We start from the raw sequence: 17,757 nt of genomic DNA on the forward strand, positions 1-17,757 counted from the left end.
CAAATTAAAACAATTCCCCATCGTCCAAATGAAACAATTCCCCATCATAAGTACACATTGATGGCCTAAGACACGAAACGAGCGGTTTGTGTGAGAAAACGAACAGTTTTTATATCGTTTTTACCTCTTGTAACCACAGCCACGTCCAAGTGATCTGAGGGCGCGGGCGCTTCGGTCTGCGCAAGCGCCGGAAGTGATCTCTCTCGCCTGTACGTCACTCATTGTTTACACGGAGATTTCGGAAGTGTTACCTTTCACTGTGAAGATCTAAACCTATTTAGATATACAGGAAATCGCAATGGAAGACGATTTCGATATATCAACAGACAACGTTGAATTTTTTTCACAACCATATTTATTTGAACCAGAATACACAGATCAAGAACTCAGAGCGATGGAGGAAGCATCCGCTGCAGCAGCACGTCTGCAAGCCTCAGAGAGACAGAGATCTCTTCAAAATTGGTGGTGTTCTTGTAGCAAGTGTTGTGAGATGCCAACAGAAGTGGAGAGCATATGTTGTCAGCTTTACAAATAGAAAGGACACATACAAAGACGTTGTTCACATACCTCCGTTGGAATGCGAAAACATCATAGGCACAGCTGATGATGTCAGTACTAAGCGATCCACTCCTTGGTTTATAAAATCATCAGGGGAAAAATTATCGCTGCAGACCCTCCTCAACTTTAGTAAGTTTATGGGTGTGTTGATATCCAGCCGAAGAGCGATCAACCATAACTTCAAGAGAAAAGGCTCATAAATTGGGAATTCGTGAAAACACCACTCCCGGATGAGTTCGCGTGAGCATACGTAATTGTTTTCTTTTACGACGGTTGAAACATCCCGGATAAGCGCAAATTAGTACCATTTCTATTAGCCGTCTTACCTACAATCTCTGTTCTGTGTAAACAATGAGTGACGTACAGGCGAGAGAGATCACTTCCGGCGCTTGCGCAGACCGAAGCGCCCGCGCCCTCAGATCACTTGGACGTGGCTGTGGTTACAAGAGGTAAAAACGATATAAATACTGTTCGTTTTCTCACACAAACCGCTCGTTTCGTGTCTTAGGCCATCAATGTGTACTTATGATGGGGAATTGTTTCATTTGGACGATGGGGAATTATTTTAATTTGGACTCTGTGCTTGTGTTTTGAGACAGTGACCATCGACCTGCATTATATGACTGACAGACAAGAACGGTTTGACCTAAAAATATCAAAATTGAAACTACTGCGGAAACAAAGACACCTACATCTTGGATGCCCTTGAGGTAAGCTAAAACATATCAAAAAATAATTTCAAAGTGAACTATCCCTTTAACCCTTGACTTTTTTGCAACAGTTTTCCTTTGGCTGTTGTAACTGAGTGTTTATAAATCCAAAAGAAAATATAATCAGGTGTTGATTTTTAAGGATTGATGTTTACAATCACTGTTTAGTGACCTGCTTGGGTTAGTTAATTAGTGTACTGATTAATTAAACAAGCAAGATATTATTAATGTTATTCAAAACTGTTATTTTACAACAAAAGAGACAGCAGTTTTATGACAAGCGGGTAAAAAGAAATCAATTTATAAACAATTTGTACTCAAAACATTTTCGTTGATGGCATTGTTAAGACTCACACAGACATCAAGAATCAGTATATGAATCTCAACAATGGTGACCATTCTGCCAAGAAAAAAAGGTAACTTTTTATCTCACAATTCTGTCATTTTTTTCACGGAATTGCAAGATATAAATTTGCAATTGAGAGTATATCTTATATGTTATAAAATACTGTATGGTATATTGTGAGATTATATCTCACAATTCGGACTTTTTTTATCACACATGGCATTTATATGTCAAAATTCTGACTTTTTTCTCTATTGCGAGTTAAGTCCAATTCTGAGGAAACAAATGTTTTATCTCGCAATTCTGACTTTATAACAATTTTGTTTATATCTTGCAATTCTGAGAAAAAGAAAGAAATGGTAGCTTGTTTCTGCCACTGAATAAAAAAAAATAAAAAAGTAATTGCGACTTTTAATCTCACAGTTCTGACTTTTTTTCTCTCGCAATGATGGCGATAATGGCAAGGAAAGCTTCCATTTCTCCTTTATCTTTTATCCACATGTTTTTTTTATTTGAATTGACTCTAAATAAGTCAAGCATTTGCTAAGGCATGTTACATATAAAAAAAAATTAAGCACTTTTGAACTTTTTTGCTTTCTTGATAATGGTTGAGCAAGCAACACATTTTACTCCAGACTTTGTGGGATCCCATTAAACAGATCAAAACTGATATGTTGACTCATTTTTTTTTTATGACATGAATATAATTATATAACAACCTATTTTAAGACTCATTTTTACATCTGAGGCATTAAAATATTTAATGCAAAGTCCTTTATTATGATCTCCTTTTTTTAACATTGTTAAAAAAACTGACCCTTGTTCTGTCAGGACCACTATCGTCAAATACGATTGGCAGTTGCATACAGTTTGGATTGGCGGTATGGTTCTGTTCTGGGCAAGAACTCCCTGCGCATCCATGCAGCCTAGCATGGATAAGAGCAGAGAGAGCAGCAATAACCCCCCTTAGGGTAAACAGAACAGAACCAACATGAATGTATTGCAGATATCACTAATTCAAGATTTTAATGTACAACATAATTCGAGAATTTTCAAATGCATAATTCAAGGGGAATCAGAATGCCATACTGACTGACGAGAGGAGGAGCTGGGGATGGAGGAGGGTAATTTGTTCCTGAGAAACACGATAGCTGCTGATAATACTGAAGGAGCTGTCATTAATGATATGTATACAGTGATAGGCGTCGTATTCCTATAGGTAGACGTAGATCAGCTGAGAGTCACAGCTTGACTAACTTGACCTGCCAGAGCTGACGCTACGCTTAATTTATCCACTTCAAGAAGTGAGCACTGGGTTTCGGCTCACACCAATGGACCATTACTGACACAAGCTCATAAATCTGTTCTCCCAACAACAGTACTTCAACATGACACAACACAAAATACTACAGCTGTAGTGCTAGCTTTGTAGACCATTTCAGCTATTTCTTCCAGAAGATGTTAAAATAACTACAGATAGTATAGATGTTCAAATTCAAAATTTTACATATTCTTTTGAAGAATTATATGTAATTATTAAGTACAATCTTCAAATGATTTTCATGTATGAAAACTTAAACATGCTTGTGTTCAGCCATGAACCCTACCTGCAGCATGAGCTCGCAGTCCTCCCGTCCAACAAAGATCATTTCCCGTGGCAGACGGTGACGAGTACCAGAGCTGCTGACCAGGAACCATGATGTTACACTCATCTTTGTTGCTCAAAGAAACCCCTTTGCATCCTGTAAAAGATTGTTTCTTGAGAAGAAATACAGGTTTTATGTAATATTTTAATACAAGAAGGAGAAAACTGTTAATTGTACAGTATGTTACTGTAAAAATACCATGCACTAAATTGAAACTCGAGTTAACTCATTTCATTTGGAGGAAATCGACTGCCTTAAATATGGAGCTTATAATATGACAAAATGATTTGAATTTGAATTGTGTAAATTTGAATTATTTGCAAGTGTAATCTAACTAAATTGAATTTTAGGTGGTAGTTTAAATAGTTCTGAATTTGATTTGTTTTAAACGAATATTGAACGTTTGAAATTTAACAAATTGAAATGTTTTTATGGCTGAATTTTATAGACATGTATTTTCAAACAGCTCGTTTTTTTGTTCTGAATTCGTATAGTGCAAATATTCAGTTTAAAAAAATACAGATTCAAGTTTTCAAGATGAAGAAATTCGGAACTTCAAATTCAGTTTTCTAAAATTCAAGTTCAAAAATTCAAGTTCAAAAATTCAGATCTTACAGAAAGTAGGTCACAGGTCAACCACAGGGAAGAGTAAAGGATCTCAGATAAGTCGAACAGAGCATTTTGGCTGCACTGCAGTAGTTTTCTGCCGCAAACGCGGTGGTGGTTCAAGAGAATCCGTGTTTTTTATTTAATATTAAGAGTAGAAAAATGAGAAAACAGCTTGAGTATTAGATTTCTTCTAATATTCTAGTAATAATAGTCCGCTGCAGCAGTTGCACGGAGCTTACAAAACGCGTGTATTGCAACTATAGGCTACATTTAATTTTCTCATCAAACAACTAGACTAACGAATGGCTCGGCACAACAGAAGAGCTTAGACAGGGCTTTCTCTCTGTGTAGACCAGCAGTTGGTCTGAATTTGCCTATTTTCTCGACTGTATAGGCTAAGTCACGTTTTATCATGAAACACGCTCTGATTTATTCCAAAGTGACTCAGGCATATATAATGCATTTAACGTTAAATAATCTAAATGTTGACTTTCAAAAGTAGGCACGCCAAGAAGGCTATTCTCTGTATTTTGGTTCATTTTTGGTGAGCGCCAGAAAGATCTAAAGAGACCGAGACGCGCTAAAGCAGCGCATCATGTTGTTTTATTTATTTTTCAATGGCATGATATTTTGTAGTCATTTTGAATGTACACAAATAAAAATATACATTTTACTGTTTCGGATGATGTCATATTATCTGTATGACTAAATAACAGAGTATTAAGTTATTTCCCAGCAGTGGAACAAATCCAAGTGCGCTCTCACACAACATAGTATATCAGTTCTGGCGTTGCTTCATATCGCAGACTGTTCATTATCAAAATGAAACACAGTCAACCAAACATATAAAAAGTTATTCTGCATAATTTAATTGGTCTGTTGTACAATATGAAGGGCAAGCTGTGCCGCACACAGTCCCACTTGTTATTCCAAACATTTCCCTTGCTGTGAAGACGCTGATTTAGCCTATACGTGTATTTTGGGACTCGACTGAAGTATGACGCCTTTTTATTTGTATTATAATATAATATATTAAAATACATAATCTTCTGAGTTTTATGATGTAGGCCTTGTGTGTTTTATTAAAATGTATTATAATTTACATCTCAAAAGGATGCGCTTTGTGCATTCTCTGACATTCTATTTATTTATTTAATTAATATTGAGTATCAATTGATGTTAAACAAAACGGTGTGTTATTTTCTCTGGCAACTAAACTTGCAAAAAAAAAAAAAAAAAAACGTCCAAAGCAAAGCCATTGTGCGTTCTCTCCTCACTCCGCAGCTTTTCCACACAGATTTTGAGAGCTGGCCAGCTAAAAAAAATAGGCCAAAGAAGTAGACTAACGGCTAGTGTCCGGGAAATGCGAGGTACGTTCATATTTATAAATAAACATAACTGATTTTGTCTACACCTAAATACATTTCCTAATAATAACAGTGATTAAGCCCAAATGTGGGTGGGGGTAATGAACACAATATGTTTTTTTTTTGTTTATTAGTTTTTTTGCCCAAATGGTCTCCACTCTATGCATTTTGTAACAATACAGCAACATTTTTTAACTGACCGTATTTGCCAGAAAATAAGTCGCATGCACATGAGTGCAAGTCACACCGGATCATGTTGAGAGAGAAAGGCGTCATAATTATTTGTATTTTTTTTTATATTAGCCTATTCAGCAATAGTGTAAAAGACCTGTAAATAAAATACAACATTTACATGATAAACACTATTAACATGTAGGCTATGTGTTGCCTATTTTACTTTCCCTTATGACAAATGAATGCAAAAAACAACAAGAATGAAAAATAAGTATGTAGGCTAGGCTATAATAAAATAATATATAGGCTACAGACTATAAAAATAGCCTATATTGTGCCCTTTATAAACGCCAAGCCTAAACAAATTTATTTAAATCGAAACGGTCGCGCATCTCTCATTCAGTCAAAAGTTTTCATTGCAATGTAACATGTGGATGCTAACTATTAATATAAAGAAGGTTTCATACTTCAGTCGAGTCCCAAAATACACGTAGGCCTATAGGCTAAATCAGCGTCTTCACAGCAAGGGAAATGTTTGGAGTAGGACTGTGTGCGGCACAGCTTGCCCTTTATATTGTACAACAGACCAATTAAATTATGCAGAATAACTTTTTATATGTTTGGTTGACTATGTTTCATTTTGATAATGAACAGTCTGCGATATGAAGCAACGCCAGAACTGATATACTATGTTGTGTGAGAGCGCACTTGGATTTGTTCCACTGCTGGGAAATAACTTAATACTCTGTTATTTAGTCATACAGATAATATGACATCATCCGAAACAGTAAAATGTATATTTTTATTTGTGTACATTCAAAATGACTACAAAATATCATGCCATTGAAAAATAAATAAAACAACATGATGCGCTGCTTTAGCGCGTCTCGGTCTCTTTAGATCTTTCTGGCGCTCACCAAAAATGAACCAAAATACAGAGAATAGGCTTGGCGCGCCTACTTTTGAAAGTCAACATTTAGATTATTTAACGTTAAATGCATTATATATGCCTGAGTCACTTTGGAATAAATCAGAGCGTGTTTCATGATAAAACGTGACTTAGCCTATACAGTCGAGAAAATAGGCAAATTCAGACCAACTGCTGGTCTACACAGAGAGAAAGCCCTGTCTAAGCTCTTCTGTTGTGCCGAGCCATTCGTTAGTCTAGTTGTTTGATGAGAAAATTAAATGTAGCCTATAGTTGCAATACACGCGTTTTGTAAGCTCCGTGCAACTGCTGCAGCGGACTATTATTACTAGAATATTAGAAGAAATCTAATACTCAAGCTGTTTTCTCATTTTTCTACTCTTAATATTAAATAAAAAACACGGATTCTCTTGAACCACCACCGCGTTTGCGGCAGAAAACTACTGCAGTGCAGCCAAAATGCTCTGTTCGACTTATCTGAGATCCTTTACTCTTCCCTGTGGATGACCTGTGACCTACTTTCTGTAAGATCTGAATTTTTGAACTTGAATTTTTGAACTTGAATTTTAGAAAACTGAATTTGAAGTTCCGAATTTCTTCATCTTGAAAACTTGAATCTGTATTTTTTTAAACTGAATATTTGCACTATACGAATTCAGAACAAAAAAACTAGCTGTTTGAAAATACATGTCTATAAAATTCAGCCATAAAAACATTTCAATTTGTTAAATTTCAAACGTTCAATATTCGTTTAAAACAAATCAAATTCAGAACTATTTAAACTACCACCTAAAATTCAATTTAGTTAGATTACACTTGCAAATAATTCAAATTTACACAATTCAAATTCAAATCATTTTGTCATATTATAAGCTCCATACTTAAATTGACCAATAAATTGACCAGTTGACCTGTTTTTTAACTTACAGTTTGTTACTGTTAAAATACATTTGGTGGGTGTGTCTTTTTATTTTACACTATAAACCCTTTCAACCCGACAGGAAAATCCTGTAGTTTCCACACTACAAAGAGTCAAGTAACATTGACACTGTGTTGCAGTGAGATAATTGAATGAATATGTAAGTGATTGTTGAACATTAATGATGAACACCAGCTGTTAACAAGCAGAATCACTGAAGGAAAGAGGAACAACAAGAACTACAACTGACTTCCAGCCATTACACATTATTATACTTATTAATTATTTCTGTCATACATCTACAGAAGTTCTTATTGAGACAAAAAATTATTTCATCTGATTATCTTTCTTTACAACAAATTATGTGTTTTAGTAAACACTACTACAAAAACCACAAACTTACCTTTAAACACTGTGTTGGGCAACTTAACTGCCCAACACTGATCACCATAATGGTGACCAAACATTTTCAATAAAACATCAACATCTTAACCTCTGTTAATTCTCAAAAATAACTTCTGCTGAGATCTTGAGAGATTTATTGTCTTCTTTTATTTTCAGTTGATTTTAGGCTGTTATAGTTGTTGTGTTTCATTTTCTGAGAGTGGAAACATGATGTTGAACCAACATCACATTGTAACGTTGATTCAACGCTATTAACCATTGATTTTTGGATGAAATAAAAAAATTCAACATTAATTGTGGGAGCAAAAGTGATGTCGAGTTAATGCAGTTTGACCATCCCTGATATAGCCTCTTCATTCATTGATCTTTTTCAGAGTTTAATCCTGTATCAAAAGTGTTACATTACCATCATTGTAAAACTACAGCAAGAGTTCTAACAACAAAGCTTTCCTGTAGCTCAGTGGTAAGAGCATTGCGTTAACAATGCAAGGTTGTGGGTTCGATCCCAGGGTATTACACATACCTATGTATAAATGTATAGGATAATGCAATGTACTGTAAGTTATGCATCTGCCAAATGCATAAATGGAAATGTAACAATCATTTACAATGAAGAATTTCTTTAGCCGTCTTCTCCGATATCAAAAATCAACACATGAATCTCAACAATGGTGGCAATAAAAAAAACAAAGTATTCATGCTGCAGTGCATGCAGGGAGTTTTATACTATACACTGTAAAAAACAAAATCCAAATTTTACATAAAATAACTGAATTTTTGATGTTCATTTTCTTTCATTTTAAATTGTACTCAAAACTCTGTAAAATTACAAATAATATATGTAAAATAAAACTTCAGCTGTTATTTTAGGTATTGTGACATTAACCCCTTAAACCCTAAGCGTCCCGCCGGCGGGACGCCACCCCATGAAAAATATTCATAATCAAATTACTAAGCAACCACTGAATGGAACAACACAAAATAGGTATCATTTTAAAGCTTAGAATCTCAGCTTTTTAATGCATCTAATTACTTCGATCAACTTCTAATGATTGCAGAGTTATTCCACTAAATACGAGTGTACCCGCCGCAGGCGCCACCTAGCTGCAAAATTAATAATCATAATTTTTTTTCAAAAATATTACCTGGATCAACTTAAAATAGATGTCATTTGAAAGCTTAGAGTCTGAAATTTACAATGAATGTAGCCAATTTGATAAACTCCAATGTAGTGCTGAGTTATTTGCTGATAAATAGAAAAAAAATGTTTTCATAATTTATAAACTACTTTTTTGTACCACATACTGCAATATGTCAAAAACATCATACAGCTCAGATAGTCCTGTGTCATATGTCATTTGAAAGGTCTCAATGAGTAGAATACAACAAGCATAATTGTTCCAGGGTTTTTAATAAACTTGAGCAAGGTTTTTGTAAAATAACCCCTTAAGAGACCCATGTGTAAACCATATATGGATGCTGCATTTTAGACACATTTCCGCTTGTAACTTCATGAAACATGCTCCAATTGTGGAAAATGACACATCATTATTTACAGCAGATGCTTACAATTAAAAAGAGTCCAAACTCAACATAATCCATCACTCAGAACTAAAGATAATCCTCATGGAGTTCTAAACCACAAAAAATCCACTGATTCACGTAGCCTAGCAAGGTAGCTTAGACTTGGCCTTTTTACTCGTATCTTCATGAAACATTCGCCGATCATGAAAAATTATACATCGTTATTTACAGCAGGAGCTCACGATTACAAAGAGCCCAAACTTAATATATTCCATCAATCAGATCTAAAGATATTTCCTCATGGCGTTCTAAAACAAACAATACCTCAGACGCGCCTATCCTAGTATATACTCATGAAGCACTCGCGTTTGGTTTTCACTTATAACTTCACAAAGCATGCACAGATCGTAGAAAAATGCACATCATTATTTTCAGCAGACTCTCACGATTAAAAAGAGCCCAAACTCAGCAAAATCCATCACTCAGATCTAAAGATATTCCTCGTGGGAGTTGTAACACACGAACCACCACCGGCGCGCATAGAGCGTTTATTATAGATGTAGCACTTGTCGCGTTTTAACTCATAACTCAATGAAGCATGCATCAATTGTGGAAAATGGCACATCATTATTTACAGCAGATTGTTAAGATTAAAAAGAGCCCAAACTCGCCATAATCCATCACTCAGATCTAAATATATTCCTTATGGCGTTCTAACACAAAAAATTCCACAGGCGGATCTATGAAGTAGCAATAGCAGTGATGCGATGTTGTTTTGATGTGACGTTTCAGCTCATAACTCAATGAAACATGCATGGATTGTGAAAAATCACACATCTTTATTGACAGCAGATTCTCACGATTACAAAGAGCCCAAACACAACATAATCCATTGCTTTGATCACGAGATATTCCTCACGAAGTGATGCATACTTGGCTAAAAAACAAGTCTCTCATCCTCCCGGGGTGCAAAGTGTTTTCCAGTTTTCCCGGAACCATCCGTGCTCGATTTCAAACGTGGAATAACACAAAATATGTATCATATTAAAGCTTAGAATCTCAGCTTTTTAATGCATCCAACCACTTCGATCAACTCTGAACGAGTGCTGACTAGTCTCTCTCAACCGGAGTGTACCGCCCGTAGACGCCCCACAGGCGCCACCTAGCTGCGAAAATATTAATTATCATATTTTTCCAAAATATTGCCTTGATTCAAACAAAATTGGTGTCATTTGAAAGCTTAGAGTCTGAACTTTACAGTGAATGTAGCCAATTCGAAAAACTCCTAAGTACTGCTGAGTTATTTGTTGATAAATAGAATATTTTTTTTCATAATCTATAAAATAGTTTTTTGTACTATGTACTGCAATGTGTCAAAAACATCATACATCTCATGAAACATTCAAAAATCATTGAAAATTGCACTTAATTTTTTACAGCATATTAATACAATTCAAATGAGCCCAAAATTTACTTAATCTATTGCTTTTATGACAAGATTTTCTTCATGGTGAAACAATTTTAAAAATGCCCATGAGGGGGCGTCAAGGTCTCAACAAAAAGGCTATCTTGGTTCCAAATGCTATAACTTTTGATTGCTTTATCCAATCACCACAAAATTTTATCCAGATGCAGCTCATATATAGAGGGACTTCCCCAAAAAAGAATTTTCCTTCTACCTTATTTCCTTCCTGAGTTATTCCATGTCAAATAAGAAAGATATGCATTATCATTATAAAAATTATATATATTTTTTGTCTTTTATCAGCAGTTTCTCGGCAGGAGAATGTCCAAATGTAATGTAATGTATATTTTCAAAAAATTTGAAAAGTGTTCTTTCAAACGATACCTACCTTTAGAATCTCCTTGCTATAGTTTTGAAGTTATGAGTCTTTAGTTTTGTGTATGTCACTAAGAAAACTCATTTTTTTTATTGCCTTCCAAATGTGTGAGGACTTAACAAAAAGGCTCCCTTTGTTCCAAGTGCTGTAACTTTGGATTACTTTATGCTATCATCATAAAATAACGATCCAGACGCAGACCACACATAGGGGAACATCACAAAAAAAGAATTATTTTGCCACCGTATTTCCTTCCTGAATTATTGCATTTCAAATAAGAAAGATATGTAAATTATTAAAAAATAATATTAATATTTTTGTCTTTTATCAGCATTTTCTCAGCATTAGATTGTCCAAAAGTAATAAAAATTTATATTTTCTAAAAATATAAAAAGTTTCCTAACAAATGATATCTACCTTTTGACTCTCCTCTCTATAGTTTTGAAGTTATGAGTCTTTACTTTTTTGTGTGTCACTCAGACAAAAAACTCCAAAAATGGCCTCAGGGTTTAAGGGGTTAATGACAAATTGCAGTAATTCACATTTTTTATACAGAAAATTTACTGTATTTGTTCTGTTTTCTTAAATTACATAAAAATGTATGTAAAATTATAAATATAATCTGTAATTAAACAGTAACAAAACAGTTAAATGATAAAATGGTCGAATGACTGGCAGCCCAACAAAACAAAAAAACAAACAAACATGTAAACACTGTTATTTTACAGGTATATCCTGAAATATCACGATCATATGTTTGACTGTGATCGAATAAGAAAAAAAAAAAAATCTTAAAAAAATGGTCAAATGACTGCTACGGCTGCCAAACAAAAACTATAAAATTAAAGTAAAATATTCAAATTTAAATAAACCAAAAAAAACACTTATTTCACAGGTATTTCCTGAATTCTTACGATCAAATACCTTCATTGTAAAAAAATCTTTAAAAAAAAGGGTAAAATGACTGCCAGCTACAGCTGCCAAACAAAAAAACATAAAATTTAAGTAAAATATGGTTATTTAAATAAAGTGCAAAAAACTTTAACAGAAATTTGATGTCACCATGATGGAGGTCAGTGTTTGCTTTAGTCCTTAACACCAAGCATATCTGCTGACTCTGTTGATTTTCTCCTTGATTCTTTTAACTCAAAAGTTAAAAATATAATTGATGATATTGCTCCTGTTAAAGTCAGGAAGAAGAGTGGCAGACAAAAAGCACCTTGGAGAAACTCAACAGCAGTGCAACATATGAAAAGACAATGCAGAAAAGCAGAGCGCATGTGGCGGAAGACAAAACTTGTAGTCCATTATAACATCTACAAAGACAGCCTGCATGCTTTCAATATGGAACTAGGCAAAGCTAGACAGACTTTCTTCTCAAATATTATAAACAGCAATTTAAACAACACACGCACTCTTTTTGCTACTGTAGAGAGACTGACAAACCCCCCAAGCCAGATTCCTAGTGAAATGCTCTCAAACAGCAAGTGCAGTGAGTTTGCTTCTTTCTTCTCTGAGAAAATCAATAATATCAGAAAGGTGATCAGCACATCCTTGAGTTGCACTGGGGTCAGACAGATCAGACCACCTGAGAAAGTAGTTACTATGTCTGACTTCAAAGAAATTGATGGCAAAATTTTGGAAGAAACCGTACAACACCTTAAAACATCAACATGCGCCCTTGACACACTTCCCACATCTTTCTTCAAAATTGTGCTAAACAGTTTAGAAGCAGATCTTCTAGAAGTGGTAAATGCCTCACTTCTCTCTGGGAGTTTTCCAAACTCCCTGAAAACTGCAGTTGTCAAGCCCCTCCTGAAAAAGAGCAATCTGGATAAGACCATATTAAGCAACTATAGACCGATCTCAAATCTTCCTTTCATAGGCAAGATCATTGAAAAAGTTGTCTTCAATCAGCTGAACAAATTCTTAAGCTCGAATGGATACTTTGACAATTTTCAATCTGGTTTCCGACCGCACCACAGCACAGAGACAGCGCTCATAAAGATAATAAACGATATTCGCTTAAATACTGATTCAGGCAAATTATCAGTGCTGGTACTACTCGACCTCAGTGCTGCATTTGACACTGTCGATCATAACATACTTCTTGACAGGCTGGAAAACTGGGTGGGGCTTTCTGGGATAGTCCTAAAATGGTTCAGGTCATACTTAGATGGGAGAGGTTATTATGTGAGTATAGGAGACCATAAGTCTGAGTGGACATCCATGACATGCGGAGTCCCTCAAGGCTCAATTCTTGCGCCACTCCTGTTCAACCTGTATATGCTCCCAATGAGCCAAATAATGAGAAATAACCAAATTGCTTACCACAGCTATGCAGACGACACACAGCTGTACTTAGCCCTATCGCCTAACGATTACAGCCCCATTGACTCCCTGTGCCGATGCATTGACGAAGTCAACAGTTGGATGTGTCAAAACTTTCTTCAATTAAACAAAGACAAAACTGAAGTTATTGCGTTTGGAAACAAAGATGAAGTTCTCAAAGTGAACGCATACCTTCACTCTAGGGGTCAAACAACTAAACATCAAGTCAGGAATCTTGGTGTGACACTAGAGTCAGACCTTAGTTTCAGTAGTCATGTCAAAGCAATAACTAAATCAGCATACTATCATCTGAAAAATATTGCAAGAATTAGATGCTTTGTTTCCAGACAAGACTTAGAGAAACTTGTGCATGCTTTCATCACCAGCAGGGTGGATTATTGTAATGGACTCCTCACTGGCCTTCCCAAAAAGACCATAAGACAGTTGCAGCTCATACAGAACGCTGCCGCCAGGATTCTGAGCAGAACCAGAAAATATGAACATATCACACCAGTCCTCAGGTCTTTACACTGGCTCCCAGTTAGATTTAGGATTGATTTTAAAGTATTATTACTGGTATATAAATCATTCAATGGCCTAGGACCTCAATACATTGCAGATATGCTCACTGAATATAAACCCAACAGATCACTCAGATCATTAGGATCATATCAGCTAGAAATACCAAGGGTTCATTCTAAACATGGTGAGTCTGCTTTTAGCTATTATGCCAGCCACAGCTGGAACCAGCTTCCAGAAGAGATCAGATGTGCTCCTACAGTGGTCACATTCAAATCCAGACTCAAAACACTTCTGTTTAGCTGTGCATTTACTGAATGAGCACTGTGCCACTGTTCGTCCGACTGTTTGTACTGTACTGTATTTTACTCTATTTTTCTAAACTGTTTTAATTATTCTTATTTCTTTTAATTATTTTAATTTCTCCTATGTCAGCAGGGCATTTAGCCCGAAACTGTAAATGCCCACTCAGAAGGTGATAATGTGAAAGTGATTAATGTGGGTTTGAAAGTAGAACAGTATTTAAATGACGATATTAAAGTTTTCGTCTGAGAAAGAATGTGAACGCAGTGCTAAAGTGCTAAAGAAAGTGAAAAGAACGTGTGAGTAAATGAGGGAGAAAAGAAAGTTAAAGGAAAGTTGATAGATGGAAGTCGTAAGAAGATTGAAGGTTAAAAGAAGGTTGAAAGATTTAAGTCTTAAGGGAATCCTTTGAAAGAAAGATCCATAATAAATATTCTTTTTTATTTTTTTTTTTTTTTTATTTATTTTTTTTTTTTTAAAAGTACTGTATTTTATTTTATTTTTCTAAACTGTTTTAATTATTCTTATTTCTTTTCATTATTTTAATTTCTTCTATGTAAAGCACTTTGAATTGCCATTGTGTATGAAATGTGCTATATAAATAAACTTGCCTTGCCTTGCCTTGCCTTAGTTGGGCCATGACCTTTGAACTGTTAATTATAGATTTTCTCTGGTTATTTTAACTGTGTTTTTTGATGTACATTTGTTATGACAAAAAAAAAATTCCAGGAAAAAAAGTTATCAGATGGTGTTGATCACTTAATTGATGATGTTAATCATCACAATGTGACCTGATTCACTAATGTGAATGTGAGTTAAATCTCTGAATATATTAGTACAAATAATGTATATAGAGAGAATTAAATTTTATATATAAAGTATGATTAATATCTAAATTTTTTACATGATGATATGGCAAGAGCCCAACTAAAGCAAGCACTTATTACCATAATGGTGACATCAAACTTTATTATTTTCAATAAAACATCAACATCTAAACCTCAATAAGAACGTCAGTATGAAAGAAATAAAGTATGGATTGTAATAAGTGAAGATGCTGAGATCTTGAGAGATCGGTTAGCGTTTAATGTTCTGTTGGGATTTAAAGTGTTTCTGTATCGTGTGTTTTGTGGGTCACCATTGTGCTGAAGAGTAGAGCCTGTGTGTCCAGGATGAGCAGAGAAATACTGATGATTTGCTGCATGTTGCTTTATTTAAAAGACAGTAACTGTGTAGTTGCTGATTCAGTGACGTGTAGTCACAGTAAATCATGCATGTAGTTAACTACAAGAGATTTGCTTTTTACAGTGATTTTGTTAGTAAAAATTCAGTAAATATATGTTAAATAATTGTTTTTCTGTTAAAAAGTTGAATAAAGATTTTTGTAAAAGTCTTTTGCACTTTATTTAAATTAGAATATTTTACTTTCATTTTGCGGTTTTTGTATGGTAGCCAGTGCTGACAGTCATTTGACCATTTTTTATGTAGTTTTTTTGTTGTTTTTTCAATAAAGGTGTTTGATTGTAATAATTCAGGAAATAGCTGTAAAACAACAGTGTTTTTCTGTAAAACATTTAAGGGAAATTTCTGTAAAAGTTTTTTGCACTTTATTTAAATTAGGATATTTTACTTTATTTTTACGGTTTTTGTTTGGCAGTCATTGACCGATTTTTGTAAGATTTTATTTTTTTACAGTGTACTGGAACCCAGCATGCATTGCGACATGAAACTTTTGATTGTCACCATTGTTGAGATTCATGTTCTGATTGTTGATGTCTGTGTATGTCTAAATCATGCAGAAATTCAAAATGATTCATGCACAAAGTTTGAATAGCCTTCAAAATAAGTGATTGTTGATCTCATGCTGTAAATTATAGATGCAATAAATATAAAATCAAAGATTAGGCACAAGAAGAGATCAGTGAATGTCTTGTTTTTTTGCTCGTCTCTTCAGTGATTTTGCTTATCAGGTGTTCGTCAGTGTCTGAATTCACACGATTCACATAAATTATATATTTTGTTTCACAATGGCGAATTTCGCAGAAAAGCGACTAGTTTGCAGGTATGTAGATATCGCTTTTATTTCTAAATATTAACAAACTTGCTTACCATGTCAACTATCTTCTGTTCCGATTCTCAAATATGTGTAAGTGAGTTTGTTTTGTTGTTTAAAAACCTTTATAAATGATCTTGATCCGTAACGGTAGATGGGCGCCATGTTGTTTGGGCCGCAGTTCAGAGATTCCTGTCTGTTGGATTTATTAAAGCACGTGAATTTATCAGTTTAAATAAAGGGTTAACCGTTTAAGATAAAAAGACACACCCACGAAATGTATTTTAACAGTAGGCTAATAAACTGTAAGTTAAAAAACAGGTATATGTCAGGTATATTACTGTAAAAATTTTGCTTTTCTGGGTTACCATTGTACTGTAGAGTGGAGCCTATGCTTCAGTCCAGGAGAAGACCAAGATACATTGAGAATATACTGTATGTTGCTTTATTTAACAGGTGGTGAATGTGAAATTGCTGAACCAGTAAAAATCTTTTTATGTAAAAATGTTTTAGTGGTTTCAAATGAAATAAGTTCACAATAATACTATGCTCACATTATTAGTGTGTTATAAATGTCAGTTAATAAATTCAAATGGCAGATGGTCCATTCTGGCAAATGCTGAATTAACTGAAGTTTTAATTTAGTGCATGGTATTTTTACAGTGACATATTGTAGATTACAGTAAGAACTGTACAATTAACAGTAAATTACAAGCAAAGGTGTTTCCAGTATTTTACCATTAATTTGCGGGACAATGTTTTACAATGTAGGCAGCAATTTTCTGCATGTAATATCAAGACATCAAGAATTCGCCTTAATTTAAGGTAATTCATGTACCTATACCCTAACACTATAGACAATGTTTTCTTGGTTTAACTGAAGTTCAGTTTCCTCAAAATGGAAGCTTAACAGTTGCACATTTACTGACAGTTTTAATACGTTATTAGATAAGACAGCTGTCTAGACATAGCCATTTTTTCAGATTTTATTTGAAATGTAGGACGTTATTTTGATGTAATAGGCTATGTAGATATCTAAACAGCAGATAAAACGGTTTTTTTATATATATTTTTTAAATGTGCCAAAGACGCTATGACATTTCAGCAGGCCTGCAGATAATTCATCTTTCATCTGTTCGTCTCAAAGAGACGATGCTATCAATTATTCATATCATAGCCTACACACGCAATTTTCATGCTATTAGTGGACAATACGATTCAGCATGCACGCATAGTTCATGTATTTTATGTCACATTTACATTAAATCGGGCCTGTCTGCTCCATGCGATCATACAGTAAGTGTGTCTGAGCAGCAATGGGTTGGTGATGGAGGATCAGCTGCCGTCGCAAGAGAGACGCCTTCTGCTGCCTTATTTCACTCTCTTCCTCCACAATTACATCAGACATCAATGTTACATCAGTATACGTCAACCAAATCCACGAATTTACAGATATTGAGCCATATTGATCATGGTAGAATTAAGATATCTCCGATCTGAATTTATTCGCGTAATTCAAGCGCA

General features: G+C 34.7%; 1 protein-coding gene across 5 annotated transcripts in view; it reads right to left on the reverse strand.

Annotated features, from left to right (window-relative positions):
- The window catches only part of cep170bb (centrosomal protein 170Bb), a 50,950-nt gene that overhangs the window by 32,607 nt on the left and 586 nt on the right, over positions 1-17,757 (reverse strand). For 3 of the 5 annotated variants that reach the window (XM_082148439.1, XM_082148437.1, XM_082148440.1), the window contains exon 2: positions 3,222-3,372. In XM_082148439.1, the coding sequence (XP_082004565.1) occupies positions 3,222-3,326 (105 nt within the window). In that variant the 5' untranslated portion in view covers positions 3,327-3,372. Of the gene's footprint in view, positions 1-2,431; positions 2,650-3,221; positions 3,373-17,757 lie in introns of those variants that run through there. The other 2 variants (XM_082148438.1, XM_082148441.1) reach the window with 2 other exon arrangements.

This window comes from Leuciscus leuciscus, assembly GCF_965113295.1.
Source record: "Leuciscus leuciscus genome assembly, chromosome: 19".
NCBI lineage: Eukaryota > Metazoa > Chordata > Actinopteri > Cypriniformes > Leuciscidae > Leuciscus > Leuciscus leuciscus.